Here is a 25,563-nt window from a genome sequence, read left to right as displayed (position 1 = left end):
ATATAAAGACATAATCTGTAACATCAATAACAGAAAGAAGGGGCAGAGCTATACAAGAGGTTTTGTATGCTATTAAAGTTGGTATCAATTCAATTACGCTGTTATAACTCTTTGGTGTTAAATGCAATTCCCATGACAACCACAAAGAAAATATTTATAGAATATTCACGAAAGGAAGTAAGAGGTGAATTAAAACTTTTCACTAAAAAAAATCAAACACAGAAAAGGACAGTTATAAAAGAAATGAAAGGCACAAAGGCCTATAGAAAAGAAATAGCAAAATGGCAGAAATAAACCCATCCTCAGCAGTAATTACTTAAAATGTAAATGGTGTAAACTCTTCAATCAAAGATATGAGCAGAATGGATTAAAAAAAAAAAAGAAAAGTTCCAACATCCGTAGAAAAGACTCACTTTAGACCCAAAGATACAAATAGGTTTAAAGTGAAAGAATTTTTAAAAAGCTATTGCAGGGGCTCCTGCTGGCGTTAGTCAGTATAGCATGCAACTCTTTATCTCAGGGTTGTTAAGTTTGATTCCCGTGTTGGGCCAAGAGCTTACTTTAAAAAATATATTTTTTTAAAGTTCCATATAAATAATAATCTTAGAGAGTGGGTGATTATACTAATGTCATACAAAATAGACTGTAAATCCAAAAAACTGGTTACAAGAGACAAAGAAGGACACTATTTATTAATAAAAGGTTCAATGAAGCAAGATCATATAAAGATTATAAACATTGTGGTGCCTGGGTGGCTCAGTCATTAAGCGTCTGCCTTTGGCTCAAGTCATGGTCCCAGCGTCCTGGGATTAAGCCCACATCGTCTTGGGATCGAGCCCCATCTTGGGCTTCCTGCTTGGTGGGAAGCCTGCTTCTCCCTCTCCTGCTTCCCTTGCTTGTATTCCCTCTTTCACTGTCTCTCTGTCAAACAAAAAATCTTAAAAAAAATTATAAACATCAATATACCTGGTAAGAGACCCTCAAAATATATGAAGAAAAAATGACCAGAATTAAAGGAAAGAATAAAAAGTTCTACAATAACAGTTGGAAACTTCAGTACTCCACTTTCAATCATGAATAGAACAACCAGATAGAAGTTGCATGGATAAATGCACTGTAGCAGTACCCTTCAACAACTGACAGGAACAGTCTCCTGATACATCTGACCACACAGATGGATCTCTAAGGGATGATGTTAAGTGAAAGAAGCCAGACATGGAAGGCGAAGTACTCCTAGTATGATCACAGTTACATGAACTTTGGAAAAATCAAAATATATGAAGAAAAAATGACCAGAAAACTTGAAGATCATGCGAAACCAACTAAGCCTAACAGATACGTACAGAAAAGTCCACCCAACAATAGCAGAATACACATTCTTTTTACATTCACATGGAATATTCTCCTGGACAGACCATATAATTAGGCCACAAAACAAGCCTCAATAGATTTTAAAGGATAGGTATCAGACAATGTATCTTCTCCAACCATAATGGAATGAAGTCAGAAATCAGTAACATAAATAAATGTAAATTACATAACATGCTTTTAAACAACCAATAGGTTAAAGAAGAAAGCAAAAGGGAATTAGACCATATATTAGAAACAAATGAAAATGATGACACAACATACCAAAACTGATAGGATGCAATGAAGGCACTGATTAGAGGGAAATTTATAATTAAAAATGGCTACATTAGGGGCACCTGGGTGGCTCAGTGGGTTAAGCCGCTGCCTTCGACTCAGGTCATGATCTCAGGGTCCTGGGATCGAGTCCCGCATCAGCCTCTCTGCTCAGCAGGGAGCCTGCTTTCTCTCTCTCTCTCTCTCTCTCTCTCTCTGCCTGCCTCTCAGTCTACTTGTGATCTCTGTCTGTCAAATAAATAAAATCTTAAAAAAAAAAAAAGAAAGAAAATGGCTACATTAAAAAAGAAGAAAGATCTCAAAAATAATACCCTAACTTTATACCTTAAAACAAGAAAAATTAAAGCTAGCAGAGGGAAAGAAAGAAAACAGATGAGAGTGGAAATAAACTAGAGAACAAAAAAGAGAAAAATCAATGAAACCAAAACCTGTTTCTTTAAAAAAAAACAACAAAAAGCAACAGATCTTTATGAAAACAACTAAAATCAGAAAGTGGATATCACTTCTAACATTCTAGAAATAAAAGGATTATAAAACAATGCTGTGAACAACTGTAAGCCAACAAATTAAGTAACCTAGAAAAGAAAACAAATTCCTTGAAACACACCAGCTATTTAAACTGATTCAGAAGAAATAGAAAATCTCAGCATACACATAACAAGAGATTAAGTGAGTAATCAAAAACTCCCGAAAAAAAAAAAAAAACAGTCCTGTCCCAGATGACCACCAGTGAAATGTACCAAACATTTATTTATTTATTAAAGATTTATTTACTTATTTGAGAGAGAAAGAGACAGAGAGAGCATGAGCAGGAGGAGAGGCAGAGGAAGAGGGAGATGCTGACACCCCTCAGAGCAGGGAGTCTAGCGTGGTTCTCTATGCCAGGACCCTGAGATCATGACCTGAGTCAAAGGCAGCTGCTTAATCCACTGAGCCACCCCGGTGCCCCGAAATGTACTAAACATTAAATGAATAACACAAATCCTCCTCAAATTCTTCCAAAAAAATTAGAGAGGAAATATTCTTAACTCATTCTATGAGATCCTCATTATCCTGATACTAAAGCCAGATAAAGTCAACCGTAAGTAAGTTATAGACTGGTATCTCCTGTGAATATAGATGCTAAAATCCTCAACATTTAAGATAATCAAATCCAACAACATATTAAAAGGATTATTCTCCATGTCCAAGTGGGATTTATCACAGGAATGCAGGGTGGTTCAACATAAAATCAATCAATGCAATATATCACATAAATGAAAAAAGAGAAGAAAAACACGCAATCATCTCAATGGATGCAGACTTTTCTGCACAAACTATAATGCTTTTCATAATAAAACCTCATAAAACTAATTTTAGAGGGAAAATTCCTCAACATGATAAAGGTATTTGTTAAAAACCCACACTGAACACCATACTCAATAATTTAGGTACCCCTCTAAGATCAGGAACAAGTCAAAGATGTCGCCTTTCACTGCTGCTATTAAACACTGTACTCGAAATTCTAGCCAAGATTATTAGACAAGAAAGAAATAAAAAGCAAATTGTGAAGAGGAAGAGGTAAGACTATCTCTATTAACAGACAACATGATTATATGGAGAGAAAATCTCAAAGAACCCACAAAAAAGCTACTGAAGCAAAAACAAAAATTCAGTTAATGTTGCTGGGTGTAACACCAACACACAAAATCCTGGTGTTTCTACAATTAAACAATGAAAACTATGAAAAGGAAATGAAGAAACAATTCCATTTACAATATTATCAAAAAGAATTAAATACCCTGAGAGCCTGAAAACATTGCTGAAATTAATAAACACCTCAATGCATGGAAAGACGTTCTGCATTCACAGGAAGTCACACTTAAACTTGTTAAAGCAGCAATGCCATCCCAAAGTGATCTACAGATTCAACACAAGATCAAAATTACAACATCCTTTTTCTCTGAAATGTAAAAGGTCATCCTCAAATTTATATGGAGCTTCAAAGGGTCAAAACAATCTTGAAAAAGCATGAAGTTGAAGAACTCACGCTTCCTCAAAGGTGAGAGGACAGAGAGCAATAAACCGTCACATATATGGTCAAAGGTGTCAAGACCATTCAAAGGGTAAAGAACAGTCTTCAAGAACCGGTGCTGGAAAAACGATATCCACCTACAAAAGAATATGAAGTTGGGTACAGCTGTGGTGACTATTACACAACAGTGCGAATGTACTTAATGTCACCGAACTTTACATTTAGAAATGATTAAAATTATAAATACTTTGTTATACCACCATAATACCCCTCTCCCCAAGGGGGGTTTAAAAAAAAGAAAAAAAAGGAGAGCCCAGGGAGCTACTGAATTGGCAAGGAGAAGGAAAGGACTCCAGAATGATGATAAAGTTTTCTGGTTGGCAGGACTGCGCGGATGATGCCGTTTACCAATACAAGGACTACAGGCCATAAGAAGCAGGAATGCAAACGAACTTGAGATAATTAAGGTACATTAAGATTGGGACAACCAACTGGAGATGTCTTCTGGGCAGCCGCCCTGGAGCTCAAGAGACCAGTTCCGGATGGCGTGAGTGATTTCTGAATGGTCAGCACGGTGCAAGTGACAGAAGCCACCGGGATGAGAGAGCTCTCTGGGAAACAGCAACTTCCAAAAGCTAGGAGGAGTCCACCACCTTTTGCCTTCAGGGCCCCAGCTTCGCGAGTCCACATCCCTAGGCGGGAGGGGCTTACCAAGGCTTAAGTGCGGAGGTGCCCTTCAAGCCCACGCCCGCAGCAGGCGGCGGAGGCCCAGCTCTAGAAGAGCGGCTCCAAAGCGGCGAAGCGCGCAGGGCCTGAGCCCGGGACGCGAAACAACCGCCACAGCTCCGGGTCAACGGCGAGACTCTCGCAACACCACTCTCGGATACTCTGCTCCCTTCCCTCCGCGCGCAGGGTCCCTCTCCGGGCTCCGTCACCCTCCGACTCTTCCGATTGGTGGAGAGGACCAAGGGACCTGGAAGTTGTTTTGTCCGGCGAGGGCTGCCCTTCCGGTTCCGTTGGGTCCCCCTTTGGCTCGGGTTCCCTGCCCCTCCCCCTTCCCGGAGCCCCGAGGGGCCGGAGCTCCTGGCGGTGCCGGATCCAGACGGTGGCCTTCCCCCGGGTCTGTAAGTGCGGAGGCGGCCGGAGCGCCGGGCAGGGGTACGGGGTCGCTCAAGAGGGAGCCCCCTTGGGGCCCTGGATTGGCCGGGACCTGCTCTGGGATGGGGGCGAGGAGCTGGCCTAGGCCCGGTGGGACTTAAGGAAGCCTTGGCCCGGCCCACGCTGTGCCCCGCCCCTTTTTCTTCCCGGCGTCTGGAATGGGGCGCATAACTGTGCCCCAGGGACCTCCTCCTGGGACTCCAGCTGAGAGCCCAGTGGTTGGCTTGGACGCCTGATTCTGGCATCTTGTAGGAAGTGCAGGAGGCCCTGGCAAGGCCTCGGTGCCAACCCGCTGGATTCACTATGCGTGCTGACTTAGGTTACCCTTTTGCCGGGGTTTCCCCCAGATTGGCCGGTCCACAGCATCTTTCCTATTCCTGGCGCTATGCTAGGTACTGTGGCTTCTTAAGATACCCTTTCAGTATTCCAGGGTCAAGTTTGGGAGCCAGGTATAAACAAATAGTTGCTCCTGCGATTTCTGTATCAGGCATGTATGTGTGAACTACCCAACGGGCAGTTGCAGGGAAGGCTGAAGAAAGGTGACGTCTGAATTACACTTCTTGCAGAGGATAAAGTGGAGAAGAGCTCTTCAGGCAGAAGGAACAGTTCGCAAAGCTTTGTAGGAATGACTGAGGAGTGAAGAGGAGGAAGTAGGGGGCTCTTGTGTGTAGGAGGAGATAGTATCTGGCAAAGTAGGCTGAGGTCCAGATAGTGAAAGGTTTAATCCTAAAGGAGTTGGGTAGTTTTAAAAGAGTTTTAAGTGGGAGACATACATAGTCAGATTTGCAATGTAGAAAGCAATGTTCTAGAAGTCAGCTTATAGAAAAGAAATGTCTCTAAGCTGATACGGACTCTTCAATTAATGTCTAGGTACTCTTCCTGGAAATTCTTTTGAAGGAGTAATGAAATTAGCCTAGTTAAGGAAGCCTGAAATGGAGTTATGACAGTGTTACTGGAAAGAAGGGAAGTATGCTCAAGTGAATGGTATGATAACTCCATAATAAATTGAATGCTGGGGGAGAAAGATGTAACAAAGCTGCTTCCTAGGTTTTTGGCCTTTGGCATTTGGAGAATGTTGATGCTAATATCAGCAATAAAACCATAAACTTGTAGATTACAAGTTTACAAGTAAATTACAAGATTACAAGTAAATTACAAAAAATATTTTTTTGACATGTTGAATTAAAGGTATAATGGAATAGCCACATAAAACTGTCCACTATAGAGTTGGAAATGCAAATCTGCAGCTTAACCTCAGTGTTGTGGCTAGAGGTAAGTGGAAGCTGTGGTAATATTTGGCATCAGGAAGGAAGTATTGAGAAAGATGGGAATATTTTGGGGGGAATGCATTTATGAAGCAAAAAGAGGAATTAATTGGTGGGATAGCAAAAACAGAGGTAGGGGATTATGTATAAAAGTATAGGGTTCCAGCAACCAAGAAGACCCAGAATCAAGAGAAGGGAATTTGGGGAAGGGTCCAATGGGACAATTTGTGCAGAGCATTTCGGGATTGAGGGATGGGGGGGAAGACTGCGTTTCTGTAGTAAGACATCATTAGTGGCGCACCTGGCTGGCTCAGTCAGTAGAGCTTGCAACTTTTGATCTTGGGATCATGAGTTCAAGCCCCATGTTGGGCATAGAGATTACTTTAAAAAAAAGAGAGAGAGAGAGATCTTTAGAGACCTTTTAAAAAGCAAGTCTAGTAGAGTGATGAGGTGTAATTTATGAAATAATGGAGACCTCAACTAGTTTGGTGTTAAATGAGAATGAGAAAAGGCTATATATACATGTGAAGTGTTTCACAAAGAAAATTGGCAGGCTTTATTTGTTTCTTCACCTAACAAATGCTTATCAAGCACATTCCAGATACTGTTCTAAGCTCTTTTAAACAATAATTTAATTTTTAATTTTCCATAGCAACACTATGAAGTATTACTATTTGACAGATGGGAAAAATGAAGCACAGAAGGGGTTAAGTAACTTGCCCCAGGGTCACACAGCTAGTAAGTGGTTGAGCAATATTTTCCTTCTAGGAAGTATAGCTCCAGAATCCATAGTTTTATCCACTGCATTAAGCAGTGACTGAATATGGTAGTGAAAGGAGTGGGAAAATTTTAAGAAAAGATAGGTTCATTGATTAAAAAATGGAAGGCTTGGAAAGAGATCCTAATTGAGAAGGTAAGTAATGGGTGTATATTTATATTACATATTTGCTTTTTATTTCCCTCTGTCTTATATCCTCTTCCAATCAATGCCACTTTAGGTCAGTTCCTTTCACAATTAGGTCAATTTATCCCATGCTTTCATCTATCACTTACTATCTTTAATCAAGTCTCTTTAAATTCAGTCTCTATCCAGCTAGCTAATGAATCTTCCCCATCTTGTCACGTAAGATTCTCCGGCTCATCACTTTAAGACCAGACAGATGATCATCCCCTCCAGTATTCCTTAGCTAATGAGTGACACTGTGTCAAATTAATCTAGTCATTCAAATCAGAGGTCTTGGAGTCATCTTAAACTGTCCTTTCTTAACCCCACCTTGGTCACCAAGTCCTTTGAAATATCTCTCAAATCTGTTTTCCTCTCTGTATCCATATGATTGTTGTCAGTATTCAAGCCCTCATTATTTCGATCTTGATCTGTGAGAGTAATAGTGTACTACAGGTATCCTTGCCTTCATGTCCACTGTTCTCAGAGCCATTCTCCATTAATTTTTATTTTTTACTTACTGAGTTTTGGATGGTCAAGTTGTTTAGGTGTCACACATCTCAAGTGATAGAATAGTAGCCTAGGGCAGGTACTGTTGAGTAACCTGAGGTAAAGTTAAGTTTGGTTAAGGTTGGCCATAAGGATGGGGATTTAGGGATTTTTTTTTTTTTAATAGAGAATGTAAACAAAACATTGAGAAACCAGTTGGGCTTTCGGAGGAGTAAGCCTTGAAAAAAACAGCAAAAAATCAAGGACTAAGCTTTGAAGGATATACTTACCTTTACACAATTTATTGGATCCTTGAAGAGCAAACAAGCAAAAGAATGATGGAAAGCTGAGGCCAGTAGTTAAGCAACTTGACCATTTCTCTACAACAGTTTGAAAGAATGAACTAGATCTATATTCAACATATATAGCTGTCGAAATAATAAATGAAAAAAAAAGTTGCCAAACAACATGTAGAGTTTATGTGTAAGAAACATAGCTTATATTTTCTGGGGCTAGGCATATAGAAGTATTATTTTTCAAGTGGAAGGAAGGAGAATCAAAAAGTACTAAACTTTTTCAGTAGTAAGTGGAAGATGGTTGGGAAAGAGAACTTTAGACTTACAGTTAAAAGTAATAAAACAAAAGTTTGATAACTTGGACAATGTAGTGTCATGAAAGTTACCCAAATGAAGAAAGAGATTGAAGTTTGTAGAGAGAAAGATTGTGATGTAATACAACCTTTTTGAGAAATGGAGTATGGTGTTAGTGAGAAACAAACATTTCCAGGTATTATGAGTGCTAAGTTGAAAGATAAGGTTATTTCTATGAGGAAGATGACAAAATAAGACTGACAAATAGCTTTGGGAGTTTATTATGTGGAATAGAAAATTTTTCCATATATTTAGAGGTATTTGAATAAGAAACTTTGATATTTTCTCACTACCTGTAGCAGAGCAGTAAACATTGTCCAACTTAGAACATCCACTGATCCTTTTTGGTTACTCCTGTTTGAACGAGGGGAATTTTCAGATTAGTTGGCACATTTGTTACGGAGATAATTATGAAAGAACTGTATAAATATAACAAAGAGAAAGGGGTCTTAAGTGAAAATATTCCTATTACACCAATGTTTGATAAATAGGTCATTCACAGCTTGCTAATAGGGGCACCTGGGTGGCTCACTCCTTTAAATTTCTGTCTTCAGCTCAGGTCATGATCCCAGAGTCCTGGGATGGAGCCCCCTGTTGGGCTCCCCGCTCAGTGGAGAGCCTGCTTCTCCCTCTCTTTCTGCCTGCCTCTCTGCCTACTTGTGATCTCTCTTTGTCAAATAAATAAATAAAATATTTAAAAAAATAAAAAATAGGGGCGCCTGGGTGGCTCAGTGGGTTAAGCCGCTTCCTTCGGCTCAGGTCATGATCTCAGGGTCCTGGGATCGAGTCCCGCATCTCTGAGATCTCAGCATCTCTGCTGAGCAGAGAGCCCGCTTCCCTCTCTCTCTCTGCCTGCCTCTCCATCTACTTGTGATTTCTCTCTGTCAAATAAATAAATAAAATCTTTTAATAATAATAATAATAATAAAGGGAAAAGATACAAGTGTGAAATCAGGGCACCTGGGTGGCTCAGTTGGGAGTTTGCCAGCTCAGATCACAATCCCAGTGTCCAGGGGTCGAGTCCCAAGTCAGCTTCTCCTCCCTCTGGTCCTTCACCCCCATTCATGTCCTCTCTCTCTCTCTCTCTCTTGCTCTGCTCTCTCTCTCAAATAAATAAAATCTTTTTTAAAAAAAGTATGAAATCAAAGAATGTATATAAGAACCCTTTCATCCCCTTGCTCATGCTCACTCTCACTCTCTCTCAAATAAATAAAATCTTTTAAAAAAAAAAGTTGCTGAAAGAAACTCAGCACTATTCAGCTTTAATTGTAGTCATCTAGGCAATAGATGATAAGGGCTTGAACCATGGCAAAGACAGACGGAATAAAGAGAGAGAATTGGAAGTCATTCTGAGGGATCAACAGAATGTGGGACCAAGTCTCTATTCTACCTGATTAAGTTCTTTCCTTTCAGTTACTCAAAGCTCTTTTATAATCTAGAATTATGTGAGTGATTTTTATGAAACTTATGAATAACTGCTACTGTACTTAGAATTATGGTTATTTGCAAATGGTATTCAGACTTAGTATACAAATATAAATACACAAAAGATTGAAAAATAACAAAGTGAAAATAGGTGAGAAATGTAAAACAAAGATAAGGGAATAATTGCAATCAAGAATACGACTAGTACAGGGGCTCCTGGGTGGCTCAGTGGGTTAAGCCTCTGCCTTCGGTTCAGGTCATGATCCCAGGGTCCTGGGATGGAACCCGTATTGGGCTCTCTGCTCAGCGGGGAGCCTGCTTCCCTCTCTCTGCCTGCCTTTCTGCCTGCTTGTGATCTCTCGCTGTGTGTCAAATAAATAAATAAAATATTTAAAAGAAAAAAAAAGAATATGACTATTACATAAAAGGCTTACTGTTGAAGTCCTCTAGACTTGACACAAATTTGGCCTTATATCCTACTCTGTTTTGAAACATAAACCTTTTGTTGAAGCGTAACTCAATACAGAAAAGTATAAAAATCATTAAATGTACAGCTGAATGGATATGAGGAGGGAGGTCTGAACAGTTACATAGTTAACATTATTCATGAGGTAGAACTTCAGCTAGTCTTGTTGTTTCATACATGGACTTTAGCATCAGGTAGCTTGGGCCCAAGTTCCAGCTCTAACACTTAATATTTTCCACCTCTCATAAGTTGAGTAAGTTACTTATATCCTCCAAGATTGGGCTTCCTCATATGCAATATGGGATGCTAATAATACCTACCTCCTAGAGATTTTGAGGATTAGGTGGGTCAATTTAGGTAAAGCACTTAGCACTTTACCTTGGACATAGCAAGGATTCAGTAAAGATTAGCTATCCTTTTTCTTTCATTAAACCGGTTTATAAGAAACACAATCATTCCTTTTCATTTTGACATTTTTTTTAAAGTAAAAAAAAAAAATTGTTTAAAATTTGGGTTTAGGGACGCCTGGGTGGCTCAGTTGGTTAAGCAGCTGCCTTCAGCTCGGGTCATGATCCCAGCGTCCGGGGATCGAGTCCCACATCGGGCTCCTTGCTCGGCAGGGAGCCTGCTTCTCCCTCTGCCTGCCATTCTGTCTGCCTGTGCTCGCTCGCTCTCTCCCTCTCTCTCTCTCTGATAAATAAATAAGATCTTTAAAAAAAAAAAAAAGATTCTCTATAAAAATAAATAAATAAATAAATAAAATTTGGGTTTACACTGTCAAATCTATTTTGGTAACAAACGCTAGAAAGGAATTTTCTCCCAGAAGACTCAAAAGAGAATATGGTGATAATGAAGGGCCTCTCTACCATAGCACAATAATAATTTTACAGGGGACATTAAAGAGTTAATTATTCTGCTGGTTTTGTTGAATGAGTTGTGTATAAAGTAACACTTGGTCCTTGCCCTCAACTAATATTGTATTGAAAAGAGAAACTAGTGGCAGGAATCAATTAAAGGGATAAACTGTGTGGTCCAGAAATAAGAGTTTATCAAAGGCAGTATACTGACACATACTAGGCAAAACTTCTTAAACAGAACAAATTTTCCTCATATTCTTGGACTGTATCAGAGAAATCAAAGCAAGCACTTTCCTGGGGTACATACCTATTGGGCTGCTCCTGCTGTTAAGTTTCTTGAGACTGATAGAAGTACTCCAGCTCCTCATCTTTGAAGCTCCAAGGAACAATTACCCTTGAGAATAGTTATCTAACGCACTCTGAGTATTATCATCCTATAGATGGAAGGCATTAATGATCATTGTTGGGTGTGTGTCAGAAAATACTGACCTGAGAGTAGACTCAGGACAAGCTAAACTCTAAAAAAAGAATGCCCCTTTTGTTGGCCACTTGAAGCACAGGCAATTTTATAACTTACGGTTATAAATTCGGGCATTCGCTGTTGCCAGAATGAATGTATGAGGCCACTGTAATTGCTCAAACTAACCAGTGATTATATAATTTTGCTGCTTTCTTTATTAATATGTTTCTTGTATCTCCTAGATTTTTCCTTTTTATTTGATATTCACCATCTTTTCTTTCATACAGCATTTGCTTCTGTATGTCCTTCCTTTCTCATCTTTATTGTGATAATTCATTACCCGTGCATTCAGAATGCCATACAAAGGAAAAGCTTTATAATTTCTGCATGTCTGTTTTTGTTAATAAACCATGCCAGTTCTCCTTCCTACATTTCACCAGTTTCATTCAGCTGAACTCTTAAGTTTGGAATCTTTATACATTCCTTTTTTTTTTTTTCCTCTCATTTTCTGTATCTAGTCAATTACCAAGTTCTTCAAAATATTTTATTATTTTTCCTTACTCGGCATTCCCATTTTCATTCCTTTCTAGGCTCTCAGGGCCTCAGACTTGTAATGCTTTTACAGATTTTCAACAGCAGTTCTTTCTTCCTTCCACTGTCAAATTCTATAGGTCCAGTAAACACAAACTGAGCACCTCCTGTGTGTTTAGTACAATATTAGTTTAGGGGAAGATACAGCAGTTTGAACAGAAGAGGGTCCTGGCCGGTAATGTGGCTGCAGTAAGTAGAATTTGAAGCAAAAGGGAAGTGTTTTGCCGTAGAAGATGCAGGTTTCCAGCATCAGCCTCATTGAGTGAGATGATGTTTCCCTCTAATGTCATGAAGCTTGCAGTTTGGAGGAGAAGGAACAAGTACTTAATAAAGTATTCTGAATGTTATTGTAAAGGTGCTATACTATGGGTCCAGTAGAGACAACTGTTCCAGTCTAAGACATTAGGTAGGGGCATCTCAAGAAATAAAGGAGTGATGGGGCACCTGACTGGCTCAGTTGAGAGTATCCCACTCTTGCTCTTGGGGTCACGAGTATGAACCCTGCATTTGGTGTGGAGATTACTTGGAAGGAAGGAAGGAAAAGAAAGTCAGTCAGAAATGACTAGGAGTAGTATTTTAAACTAAAGAAGTAACTGTGCTGGGGTGCTTGGGTGGCTCATTTGGTTGAGTCCGCCTTTGACTCAGGTCATGCATGATCTCAGGGTCCTGGGATCAAGCCCTACATCGGGCACTCCACTCAGCGGCCAGTCTGCTTCTCCTTCCCCCTCTGTGATCTCTCCTCCCCCAATAAATAAAATATTAAAACGAAGAAAGAGAGAAAGAAAGAGAGGGAGGAAGGGGGACAGGGGAGAGGATAGGAGGGGAGGGAGAAAGAAAGAAAGAAAGAAAATAACTGAGCTAAGGCCTGGAGTCAATAGAGTGCTGTCATGCACCAGGCACTGAGCACTGTAGGACCTGGACTTTGCTTCAGGAGCTGGGTTCTATGAGCCTTGGTAAGCCACTGTTATAGAAGATAAGATTATAAAGATTAATCTTCAGGATCTATATTAGATCAATTACAGCTGATTATCTCTTGTGACTCTCAACTATGGAGTTGATGAATGCACAAAGTTCAAGGTGAATTTTTTGATGCACTAAATTTGTAGAGCTGTTTTTCAAGGCTAGAGCTGATATACCTACTGATGTCACTCACATGAGACTGGTGTATAAACAGAATGTCAGTTTATTATTTTTACAATGACTGGTGGACATTTTACATTTTACATGTTCACATAGCCATTTCATCCTTCCCTTTGGAGAGAAACATGGGAAGCCAATTTATCAGAAAATCATTTAGGGAGTATAGAATCAGAACATAGAAACTTTCTCCAGAGGAATTGCTATATAAGGGACAGATAGGCAAAGAGTTTGGCAGACACCTTATCCGTGGCTGAATAGTTATCCCAATGTTTACCTTAATTATTATTATTTACCTTAATTAATTATTATTAGGTTTACTTCATCAGTTTATACTCCAAGGTTAGTCTTCATCCAGGAGACAACTGGATGAAGTCACAGAAGGATTTTAGGCAGGGTTGGATCTAGTCAGATCCAGTGTTTTTGAAAGTTAACATGTGGTGTAGAAGTTGTATTAGAGGAAATAGAAGCTGGAACCCAAGAAGCATTTATGATCCTGTTCTAGTAGTCCAGTTGATGAGTAATGATGGATAAAGAGGAGTAAAGAAGAAAAAAACAGAATCTATAAGCTATTAATTTGATTGACTTTATTCCTGCTCAGATTCCTACCAAGTGGCTCATCTGGTTTTTCTATATAAAATATTTAATTTACTTTCTATATCAAGAAATGCTGCTTGAGAGTTTAGATTTGTCCAAAATGCACAGGATAAAGACTTGTTCCTTTGACACTGTCTAAACATTGTCCCTTTAAGTCTGTTACTTTCTGTTTATTGCAGAAATGCTTGTATAAATAAATGCACATCATTTTAAATAGAAGAGTGTTTACCCAGGAATGGGGCAAGCAAGGTCACTACAGTTCTTTAAAGTAGAAAGCAAAGGGAGATTCTTCTTTTTTGCCTTTGAAGAAGCAGGTTTACGGACGGTATCATGCAAAAAAAAAAAAGTTACTTTGCTACTTGTTGGGATGTTTTTAGTACGTTTTTGAAACCCTATAGAATTCTCATTTGAGGAGTGGAAAAAATGCTTTTAGAGCAAGCACTATTCTTGTATTAAGTATCTTAAGAAGTTGAATGGATGCCAAACTATTTACAGTGATACAAGTCTACTCCTTAGGTGCAATTGATACTTGATATGGAATAATTTTTCACAGCCTTTGAAAGCTGTCACACTAGCTTCCTCTTTCAAGGAAAATTTCATTTGGATACATACACAGAGATATGTCAACACAGATTTGTTTTTGGAAGGAAAAATCCAGGTTTCTTAATTGTTTGAATTTTCTTAAATTCATCCTTTTTACATTTCTGTTCTTTAGGTCTGCCAAAATGTCTGAAAGATCAGATCTCCTTCACTTCAAGTTTGAAAATTATGGAGATTCAATGTTACAAAAAATGAACAAATTAAGAGAAGAGAATAAATTTTGTGATGTTACAGTTCTCATAGATGATATTGAGGTACAGGGGCATAAAATTGTGTTTGCTGCAGGTTCCCCCTTCCTAAGAGACCAGTTTTTACTGAATGATTCCAGAGAGGTGAAAATCTCCATATTGCAGAGTTCCGAAGTGGGGAGACAATTGCTCTTATCCTGTTATAGTGGTGTGCTGGAATTCCCTGAGATGGAACTGGTCAATTACTTGACTGCGGCAAGTTTTCTTCAGATGAGCCACATTGTAGAGCGGTGCACGCAGGCCTTGTGGAAGTTTATAAAGCCAAAACAACCAATGGATAGTAAAGAGGGATGTGAACCGCAGAGTGCTTCTCCCCAGTCAAAAGAACAGCAGGGAGATGCCAGAGGCTCCCCAAAGCAGGATTCACCTTGTGTTCATCCATCTGAAGACAGTATGGATATGGAGGACAGTGATATTCAGATTGTTAAGGTAGAATCTATTGGGGATGTATCCGAGGTTAGAAGTAAAAAAGATCAGAACCAGTTTATTTCTTCTGAACCCACTGCTTTACATTCATCAGAGCCCCAGCATTCCCTGATAAATTCAACTGTGGAAAACAGAGTAAGTGAAATAGAACAAAACCATCTCCACAATTATGCCCTTTCTTACGCAGGCAGTGATAATATCATCATGGCCTCAAAAGATGTCTTTGGGCCTAATATTCGAGGTGTAGACAAAGGCCTACAGTGGCATCACCAGTGTCCAAAGTGTACCAGGGTGTTTCGTCACCTGGAGAACTACGCCAACCATTTAAAAATGCACAAACTCTTTATGTGTCTACTCTGCGGCAAGACTTTTACTCAGAAAGGCAACCTTCATCGACACATGCGTGTGCATGCCGGCATTAAACCTTTCCAGTGTAAGATCTGTGGGAAAACCTTTTCTCAGAAGTGTTCCTTACAGGATCATCTTAACCTTCACAGTGGAGATAAGCCCCATAAGTGTAACTATTGTGACATGGTTTTTGCACATAAGCCAGTTTTGAGGAAACATCTTAAACAGCTGCATGGCAAAAACAGCTTTGATAATGCCAATGAAAGAAATGTGCAAGACCTCACAGTGGATTTTGATTCTTTTGCATGTACAACAGTCACAGACTCTAAAGGGTGTCAGCCACAGCCTGATGCAACACAGGTCCTGGATGCAGGTAAACTGGCCCAAGCTGTCCTGAACTTGAGAAATGACAGTGCGTGTGTGAATTGATTAGGGGCTTTATGCTCACAACTTAGAATGGACTGAAAATGTGGCAATAGTCTCGAGTCTTTTTAGGAGTGATTTTGATAGTCTGACTTCTCCAAATCCTCTGTGCGGGTTGTAGGGGTGAGTCAAAGCACTAACAGACCAGGCAACTTACCACTTGGAGTGGTCTTGCCTTCCTTTTGCCCTCTTCCATTTTGTGTTTTGAATTATTTATCCCGTGTTGCCTATTTTCCTTTCCCAAGGAGTATTCCATTTGTCTACCTAACATTGACTTTTGTCTTAGACTGACACTATTTTAGGCTTTTCACTGGGCACATTCTGAAGGTACCGATAAGTTAATAACATCACCTACAGTCCACTAATAGATGCTATGCTAAGAGAAGTGAGTGGTATTTTTCTTTGGCCAAAAAAATAGGCTGAGGTACAAGGTGATACTGCTCTTGGCCTGAATATGTGATAGAACTTCTGGTTGCCTACTGTTAATTGCCTACTGATAATGAATCTGCCTCCTACTATTTGTACTTGTCTTGCAACTGGCTATGAAGTGTTTTGGGTTGTTCTGTACTCTTCAACGGTATTATGGCCCAACTTCATGTCACTGAGTGGTTCACAGAGACCAGAGTACAGCCTTTTCAGCAACACCTACAGACCAGTAGTTAGGGATCAGCATGAGGAGCATAATTAACAAAGGACAGAAGTACAATTGTATAATAGCACTTACATAGGTGGTCTTCCCAGAAAGAAGCCAAATGCTTATAATTAATGTATAATTTACTTGTGGATGCTTTTGAAGTCAGGATTGCTCCAGGCACACTTAAAATGTGCTCAAGTATAATGGTCTCTCTAAAAAGAGGCTATTTGGGGGTCCGTCTCTGGACTTTGTTTTAGAGGGCTAGCCATCAGAAAGGGGAGTTTGGCCTTCACAGTTTTATCTGGTGTAGTTTCTGAATTCTCATTTCTTCCTGTACACTAGTTTCTAAAATGGATGAAAAAAGTGGATCACAGAGGAGCAATCAGGTTTTTGCATTCAGATATTCCTATAAAGGTACACAGTCCCACCTTGCCATGTTTGATAGATTACTACTACAAAATTGATCTTCCAATATGGAAAAGCGCAATTTTTTTTCCCCAAAAAACACAACTGTGTTTTTCCTAAAGCACATGTTATAGTTCAGAAATAAAATTTTGAATCTTAGTAGCTTTTGGCTCATCAGTTAGATTTAGGTAATAGGAGTCTTAGAGTACTTAGAGAATCTTATGAAATCGTATACTCCATCTCTTTTTTTTTAAGTTGGGGTATCCAAAGCTCAAAGAGGTGGCCTGGCCAAGGTTGGCCGAAGTAGAGAAGTGACTAAGAATGAGCTAATGTCTTCTTATTTCTCACTAGCTCTTGGCTTAAAAAGATACAGTACATGATCAAGAGTATATTAGCAAAAAGCTCCCAGTTTGTGCTTCACTTTTGGGAATCCCTGTTGGCTTTTTGAGACAGCCTGGAATTTGCAAACAAAACATCACAGGAAGGATGTGGGGTTTTTTTGTTGTTTTTTTTGTTTTTTGTTTTGGGGGGGTTAGAGTCAATATTACATTCTTCTCAAGAAATTGACTGACTTGGTAGGTGGTGGTCAAGGAGGGAAAGGACAAGTAAAAATAATGTGAGAAGGATCAAAATGTGAAACTGATTTTTGTCTGGAAGCAGTGTTTATTTAGTTTCCATCAGGATTTTCTGTTTTTATTTTTGAGCTATGAGAATGCATGTACAGATAAACCAAAACTGAAGTTTAACTTGAATAGTCACAGGGAATTCTTAAAGTTGTTATAATTTAATGCATTTACATGTGAATCTGATTTGAGTTACAATTTCAACCTTTTGTTAAAACACTTAAAATGAGAATAAAATTGAGTGATAAGACCAATAGGTATCTTATGCCTAAGGTCACTCATTTTTATGGTCTAATGATGCTACCTAGCATTCTAATTTTTATATGATCCAGCCAAAGAGTACCAAGTCTATGCAACAATGAGACATTAATATGTTAGCCGATGTTTTTCTGAACATCATTTCACCGTAGGGAAATTTCAAGTTGGAGTGCTTTCTTTGCTTACATTCATATCCCTTTTTTGTTATTGGTTTGAAGACTAAAAGACATGGGTTCAAGTAAGATTGGTCTCTTTGGTTGGAGATGATTTCTAGGTTCATTCAGTAGTTGAAAAGCATTTATTGGGCACATTTGTTGCCAGGCACTATGCTAGATACTGAGGATATGAAGGTAAGATCGCTAACGGTCTCTGCCATCACAGAGCTTATGGTCTCAAACAGTCTTGTGTGGTCTTAGATAAGGTGATTTAAACTAGGAATAATAAAGAAAATGCCTTGCTTCCTTTGATTACTTAAAATCAGCATCTTGATAGTTTTTTATAAGTAAAAATTTTAATTCCCACCTTTTGCAGCTGCAAACCACTAAAGTGATTTACAGTCTCCTCCATTTCTTGGCTGGAGAGGTGTTCTGTTTCTGTGAGACATTTTCTTAATTTTGGTGGGACTTGACTTTTCTCCTTTGTTTATACATGTTTCTTAGATTGTATTGCAAAGTGGTCAAGTTAACTGATATCAAATACATTTTATAAGGGAAGATGATTTTCAAAACTAGTCATATTCTTATAGAGGAGGAAGATTTTTTAAACCTTAAGTCATTCTGCATTTGTATTTTATGGATCCCTAGGCTAACTAAAAAGAACTCTCTTTACCATAGTTTGGTTTTTAAAAAATTACTGTGTGTCACCGTTATTTATTTATTATTTAATTTTAAAGACAAACTCCAAACTGAAGTGGCTCTGAGGTAAATCAGATGTGGTTTTGTTTTAGTTTCTTTATTAGAAGATCTATAAATGGAGGGTGACCAATGTCACCACTTCTAAAATATTGTCCTAAACAAACAAACCAGAATATTTTATTTCAGCTGGTGAATAGCTGTTCTAAATCTGTTGTATGTTAGACATACTATGAACTACCTCTTCACTTATTATGGGGAAGTTTCCTTAATAAAAGTGTGACAATTAAATCTCTGGTGTCAGTGGTTTCTTTTCTCTATCCCTCCTGCTTTCCTTTTCAGTCGCCTAAATTCGAATAAGGAATGCTTTCTTCACTCCTACTGTTTAAAACACATATTAATCAAGCGCTCTGAGCATGGGTTTTGAAGCAAATCTGGTTAACTAGAAATTGTTAGTAGGGTCTTACTTCCAGAACCTGTTAACTGAGGGGGTAGAGCTGCTCCTTTTAAGAACTAGTGCAGACATTCCTTCATTTAGGAAATACTTAATGTCTACTCCATGCTAGACTTCGGGGATGCAAGGATCATAAATCTGAAATACCTCCGCCCAGATGGGTCACAGACTTCAGTACAGGTATCATAATAATGAAGGCAGCCCCTAAGGGCTCACAGGCTCCCAACTGGGAGTCCACTAATTCAAGGGCAATTCAGAATGGCTTCAGGGACGACGTGATTTACGAACGAGATTCTGAAGGATAAGTGGGGGGAGAGAAAGGGCACGTGGGAAGAGACAGTCCCAAAGAGCAGACAGAAGGTCTGGGTTTGCCTAGGACTGGCGTGTGGGGAGGGGGGTCGGGTCACTGTGACATCGCGATGGATGAGGGAAGATCCAGAGGTAGGGGCCAGATCCTGATGGTCATTAGACAAGCAATCTCGAATGTCGATTTTTATGGCGGTCTCCTTTCCTCGGCCACATTTTAAGTTGTAGATGGCCCAGAGAGGAGAGAACGGGGCCCGTGACAACCACGAGGGCCTCCCAGCGATCCCATTCAGGGTGTTCCGATAGACGCGCTGTACTTCAGCCTCACAACCCGTCTGCGATACGGCCACTGGGGAGAACTCACGAAGGGAAAGGCCCGCTCGCCGAAACTGGGGCAGGAGAGATGGGATTTGCCGGAACACGGGTGCCTCTCCGCCATTCTAGGAGCGCGGCGGCGGGGCTAGGGGGGTGGGGGGATGAGGAAGGGAGAATATCCGCGGATGTCCTTCCGGGACGCCCAGCCCACCCCAGCGAGGAGTAAAGCTAGTTGACACCGGATGTGTTTCCTCCCAAGCGAAGTCCACCTTCCGGCCTGGGCCGCCGCTGCTGCGGGAAGCTGAGCTCTGGCTCTCTAAGTCGGTGAGTGAGCGCGTTGGAGCCCGGCAGGGTGGGAAGCCGGAAGAGGAGGAGGAAGAAGGCAGCCAGGCGCGGGCAGGGAGGCTGCGCTGGTGCTGCAACCGCCTGGCGGACAGGGCCTATGGTCCTGGGAGGCTTAGCTCGGGAAGACCTGTGTGTGGCGAGCTGCAGGATCTTCCAGGCCACCTCGGGTCCCGATCAGTTTAACGGATGTTCCCTCCGCTGTGCGTGCTCTGCGCCGGCCCCTGTGCTCCTGGCAGAAACTCAAATGAAGCAGGCACCTTTTCGTGGTGCTCGGGGAGCAACTCACTGTTGGGGAGACAGGAGAAGTCACAGAAGTCCTCATTGATTTGGGTCTTAAAGGAGCCAAATTACTGGCTGAAAGAGGGTTTTAATGGAAACGTGCAGACGTGTATTTGGTCTTTTGGTGAAAATCTCAATATCGAAGGAGCTTTGATGAAAAAAATATACTGAGGAAAGATAAAGCCTTAAAGATGGCTAGGACCAAATAATGAGGGATCTTGTATTTGCTAAGAAGGGTAGGCTGTCCTGGAGGTAGAGGAGAGCAATGGAGGATTTAAAATACAAGAGAGGGACGCCTGGGTGACTCAGTTGCTTAAGCATCTGTCTTCAGCTCATGATACCAGGGCCTGGGATGGAGTCCCACATTGGGCTCCCTGCTCAGCAGGAGGTCTGCTGCTCCCTCTTCCTCTGCCCCCTCCCCGCACTCGTGTTCACTCTTGCTAGCTCTCTCTCTCTCTCTCTCTCTCCCTCTTTGAAATAAATAAAAAGACTTTAAAAAAGAAAGTAGAAAAGAGAATTTTTTTTTTTTTTTAAAGTTTTAAGAGGTGTTGGTTCTGGTGGCACTCAGGAGGGTAGGTTGGAATATGGGAGAGTGTGGTATAAAGGAGACCTGTTGGAAGACCTTGCAAAGGTCGAAGGGAACAGAAGGAGGACCTGCAGTAGTGATGCAGTATAGGAAATTTGGACATTACATTCAGGTTTCTAATGTGAGAAACTACATTAAGTCCCCTTAGTAGTGGACATTAACAGCGTCTTGGACCACAAAACGGCTAAAATTTAGCCAAGGAGAAAAACAGAAACCATTAAGTACAACTCAGTGTAGTAGGTGCTGTAACAAAATTACGAAGAACGGGCCATGAGATCATAAAGAAATGTGTTTTCATTTTCTCAGTTTTGCAATGGTGGCATAGGAGTTCACTCTTTGCACCTAGATTAGAATTTGAATCTTCTTTTACCCAATTCAGGTTTGGGATTTTTTTCTTCTTTTTTACCATCACAGTGTAGGAAAGCATTCCTTATCTTTGCATCAACATTTGTGTTTTTTTGTTTTTTTGTTTTTTTTGCATAGATTGTGACCATGGCTGCTGAATCTGATGTTCTGCACTTCCAGTTTGAACAGCAAGGGGATGTAGTCTTGCAGAAAATGAATCTCTTGAGACAACAGAATTTATTTTGTGATGTGTCCATTTATATAAATGACACCGAGTTCCAGGGCCACAAGGTGATTTTAGCTGCTTGCTCCACTTTCATGAGAGATCAGTTTTTACTCACGCAGTCAAAACATGTCAGAATCACCATCCTGCAGAGTGCAGAAGTTGGCAGAAAACTGTTGCTCTCTTGCTATACTGGAGCACTTGAAGTTAAAAGGAAAGAGCTTTTGAAATATTTGACTGCTGCTAGTTACCTGCAGATGGTTCACATTGTGGAAAAGTGCACAGAAGCTTTGTCAAAGTATCTGGAAATTGATCTTTCTATGAAAAATAATCAACATACTGACCTGTGTCAATCCTCTGATCTGGATGTTAAGAATGAAGAAGAAAACTCAGATAAAGACTGTGAGATTATAGAAATTTCAGAGGATAGTCCTATAAACATAGATTTTCATGTAAAAGAAGAGGAAAGCAATGTTTTGCAGTCTACAGTGGAGCTGACATCAGAGAGAAAGGAAGTGAAGTCACCAGAGCTATCTTCAGTAGACATTGGTTTTAAAGATAATGAAATTTGTATCCTCCACGTGGAATCTATTAGTACTGCCAGTGTAGAAAATGGGCAGTTTTCACAGCCTTGTACCTCTTCAAAAGCAAGCATGTATTTCTCTGAAACACAGCATTCACTGATCAATTCTACGGTTGAGAGCAGAGTGGCAGAAGTTCCTGGGAATCAAGATCAGAGCGTATTTTGTGAGAATACTGAAGCAAATCATGGTACAGTGAGTGAGATTCAGAATCTGGAGGATGCTTATTCACTGAGGCACCAGTGCCCCAGGTGTCCTCGAGGATTTCTTCACGTTGAAAACTATCTGCGCCACCTGAAGATGCACAAGCTCTTCTTGTGCCTACAGTGCGGGAAAACATTTACGCAGAAGAAAAATCTCAACCGACATATTCGAGGGCACATGGGCATACGGCCCTTTCAGTGCACTGTGTGCTTGAAGACATTTACTGCTAAAAGCACACTTCAGGACCACTTGAATATACACAGTGGAGATCGCCCATACAAATGCCACTGTTGTGACATGGATTTCAAGCACAAATCTGCCCTCAAAAAGCACTTAACTTCTGTGCATGGCAGAAGCAGTGGTGAAAAACTACCCAGGCATGATCTCAAAAGGCAAAATCTGCTGTAATTAGAACCACACCTTGCTATATAAGCCTTATATCATAGTTAGGCAAGTTTTTCCACAGAAACACAGCATATGTTATATTGCATCCCCTGCGCCGCCCCCCCATCTGTGGGTCTTAATTTTGGTCTGCCTACACATGTTACTCTTTCTGAACTTCTACTAGCAGTTCCAAAGTGTGGGAGACACGATAAAGCTAATGGGATGCTGTCTTATCTTGTACAGTATATGTAAGTCACAGTGGTGTATCTAGAGAAATAATGTTTCACTCTTAAATATTCCTGATTCTAGTGACAGAGAATCCAGCAGTATTTCTAAATTCTGATTTGAACTCTCTAGATAAATGATGTACATGTAAAATCCCAACCACATAATAATTTTAATCAATTAGGTTAATAGGAAGAGAAAATAGACTTCAAAACATGCTGTAATCCATTATTAATTCTTTGAAGGACTAGTGAAAAAAAAATTTTTTAAACAAACTAGTTGGATTCTGAAGCAAAACACCAAGGTACTTGTTTTAAACTGTAAGGGAACACACTTCAAATTCACTTGGGAGTAGTAGAATTTCCTTGGACATGGGCTAAAATTCCTTAAAATAATGTTTCCATGATTTGTTAGTATACATATTTTAGAAATGATTAATCAAGGCCAAGTTTCTTGTTTTTATTTCATGCAGTTATACTTAATAATTTTATGACCAATAAAATTATACCATTGGCATGAGGATCTGAAAATTTTCTTTTTCTTTTTTAAAAGATTTTATTTATTTATTTGACAGAGAGAGAAATCACAAGTAGGCGGGGGGGGGGGGGAAGCAGTCTCCCCTCTGAGCAGAGAGCCCAATGTGGGACTTGATCCCAGGACCCTGAGATCATGACCTGAGCAGAAGGCAGAGGCCTAATCCACTGAGCCACCCAGGTGCCCCTCTGAAAATTTTCTTATAGAAATTGCAACTTTACCAAAGATACTCTACTGTTTCCTCTCTTAAATTCATTTTATTTTTTAATTTTTTAGCTAACATAAACTAACACATTTGGTTTTGGTCTACATTTTCATGAATTTTAACACATGTAGATTTTGTTCAACCATCACTGCAGTCAGGATATAGAACATTCCATCATCCCTAAAAACTCCATTTTGATGCCCCTTTGTAATCAACTCCCCCACCTATCTTTAAATCCTGGTAACAGTTGCTATTGCTATTATTTTCCTTTTCTGGAATGACATGAGGGGATCTTGTAGTATGTACCTTTGTGAGATGACTTTTTTCACCACACAGAATGCCATTGGATTCACTTATGTCGTGTGTATCAACAGTTGATTCCCTTTTTTACTTTGAATTGGCAATATATATTACCTTGTCACTAGAGTAACAGTTTAAATAAATATGGTTAGCTATTGGTGTTCTCTTAATTGTTAACTTTTTTCATTTATATTAATGTAATTTTCATTTACCACATGTTGGTAAAAATCCTAATCATCCCTGGAGTTTTATTCTGTATTTCCAGAAATGTGCCAAAAGCAAAACCATGACTGTATGGTTATTTTTGTGAGCGTAATATTCTGATTGTGTTATGAGCCATTGCTCTCTACTATCCCTGTGTACAAATAACACAAAACTTTTTGTTGTCAAAGCAAAGATTAAAATCTATTGCCTGGCAAATCATACTCTCTAAATGCAGGAACAAAGTAGTTAAGGAAGCCTGACTGGATGCATCTTACTTTCAAGATGTTCTATTTCTCCTCTACTCACCTCAGCTTTATGTAGAATCTCTGCTATACTTAGGTTCTGAAGCCCTTCCACATTTTAAAATGTAATATACTATGTACCATTTATAAGAATTTCGTGATTGATCCCATGTTGATTGTTATAAATGTTAAATATCCTTTTTGTGAGACTTTTGTGAAAAATATATTCTCTGTAGAATTTTAACTCTTGGAGACACTTCAAAGAATCCAGCTCTCATCTTGGATAAGAAAACCAACTTCATAACCCCCTCCCCCAGCCATGTCACTTGTTAATGACATTGGACAGGTCACCTCTCTACCAGTTTTTCTTAAATTAATATGTAAAACAGTAACTTTGGACTTGGTAACTTGAAAGATCATTTCCAGGTCCAAAAATCTATGATTTTATACTTAAATCTTCCTGAGTTTCTAAGAACAGAGAAGAGGGGAAAGCAAGAGAGGAGAGTTTTGTGTCTTTATGAATGTTGCTATTTGAGTACTACTTTGGAGACAGAATTTTTCTAAAGTAAATACTGTTTTTCTTCAACGGAGAACATGATAGTGCAGCTTTTAAATTTCTTTGCGATTTGATCTATGATTGGCCATGATTGTAGTTATGAAAACATTTCCCTTTCAGAAATAGTTTGTGCTTGAAGTACTTTTCTTATTTTTGCTTTCTAGGATGAAATTTTCTGGGGGAGGGCTAGAGATGGGAGGGAAGGGTAAAAGAATAGTAATAAACTGTTTTTTTTAGGAATTGGTATCTACTATCCTTGATGTTTGGAAAAAATTATGGTTGAAATATGTTTAAGTTTTATGTGTGCCTTGTAAGATTCTTGTGATATTTTTTGTAAGCACTTTGAGATATTTGCTTGGGGGAAGGGATGTTTTGTGAAAGTGATGGTTGTTATTTATTTTTATTTATTCCTGTCCAGTAGCAGAGAGTGATCTCAGAACATTCCTAGGACAGTGTCTGTTTGCATGATGTATATAAACAATTTCAGGAAAATGGAATCTTTTTAAAAATGCAGGTATGGCAAAGTAAATTGTTGAATTTATTCATTTAAAACATTCACTTTTTGTGTTTCTGATATGTTGGGGGCAAAATGCAACATATTTGAGTTCAGTCTCTTCATTTACTGCATTTATGTATAAAGAGTCTTGGAAAGTTAACTGTTACTTTGGTATAAGAGAAAATTCTTGCTGTTTTTTTGTTGGATGTAACTATTCTATATGTTTACATTTAAAAAAAAAAACAATAAACTGGAGATGGGAATGGA

The 25,563-nt window shown here is 39.5% G+C and overlaps 3 protein-coding genes across 5 annotated transcripts in view; 2 read left to right on the top strand and 1 right to left on the bottom strand.

The window, feature by feature from the left end:
- LOC123392822 (serine/arginine repetitive matrix protein 2-like) overlaps positions 1-5,061 on the bottom strand; it is a 9,330-nt gene extending 4,269 nt beyond the window's left edge. Inside the window, exons 1-2 of the mRNA XM_045082914.1 lie at positions 4,370-5,061; positions 3,674-3,795 (exon numbers count right to left, since the gene is read on the bottom strand). Of these exons, the coding sequence (XP_044938849.1) occupies positions 3,674-3,795; positions 4,370-5,061 (814 nt within the window). The remainder of the gene's footprint in view (positions 1-3,673; positions 3,796-4,369) is intronic.
- ZBTB26 (zinc finger and BTB domain containing 26) lies at positions 4,687-18,803 on the top strand. Of its 2 annotated transcripts, none has more exons than XM_004757363.3 (2): positions 4,687-4,782; positions 14,412-18,803. In XM_004757363.3, the coding sequence occupies exon 2, from the start codon at positions 14,422-14,424 to the stop codon at positions 15,745-15,747; it is 1,326 nt and encodes a 441-aa protein (XP_004757420.1). In that variant the 5' UTR covers positions 4,687-4,782; positions 14,412-14,421; the 3' UTR covers positions 15,748-18,803. The 2 variants fall into 2 exon arrangements, with proteins under 2 accessions (XP_004757420.1, XP_004757421.1); XM_004757364.3 differs by having other exon boundaries at positions 4,700-4,778.
- ZBTB6 (zinc finger and BTB domain containing 6) lies at positions 4,701-25,563 on the top strand. Of its 2 annotated transcripts, none has more exons than XM_013058779.2 (2): positions 4,701-4,782; positions 21,281-25,563. In XM_013058779.2, the coding sequence occupies exon 2, from the start codon at positions 21,290-21,292 to the stop codon at positions 22,556-22,558; it is 1,269 nt and encodes a 422-aa protein (XP_012914233.1). In that variant the 5' UTR covers positions 4,701-4,782; positions 21,281-21,289; the 3' UTR covers positions 22,559-25,563. The 2 variants fall into 2 exon arrangements, with proteins under 2 accessions (XP_012914233.1, XP_004757423.1); XM_004757366.3 differs by lacking the exon at positions 4,701-4,782 and adding an exon at positions 19,497-19,911.

This window comes from Mustela putorius, unplaced genomic scaffold, assembly GCF_011764305.1.
Source record: "Mustela putorius furo isolate JIRA1106 unplaced genomic scaffold, ASM1176430v1.1 tig00000596_pilon_pilon_pilon, whole genome shotgun sequence".
In the NCBI taxonomy this organism is placed as follows: domain Eukaryota; kingdom Metazoa; phylum Chordata; class Mammalia; order Carnivora; family Mustelidae; genus Mustela; species Mustela putorius.
The sequence above is the reverse complement of the archived record's forward strand: the minus strand, read 5'-3'. Positions and strand labels throughout refer to the sequence as shown.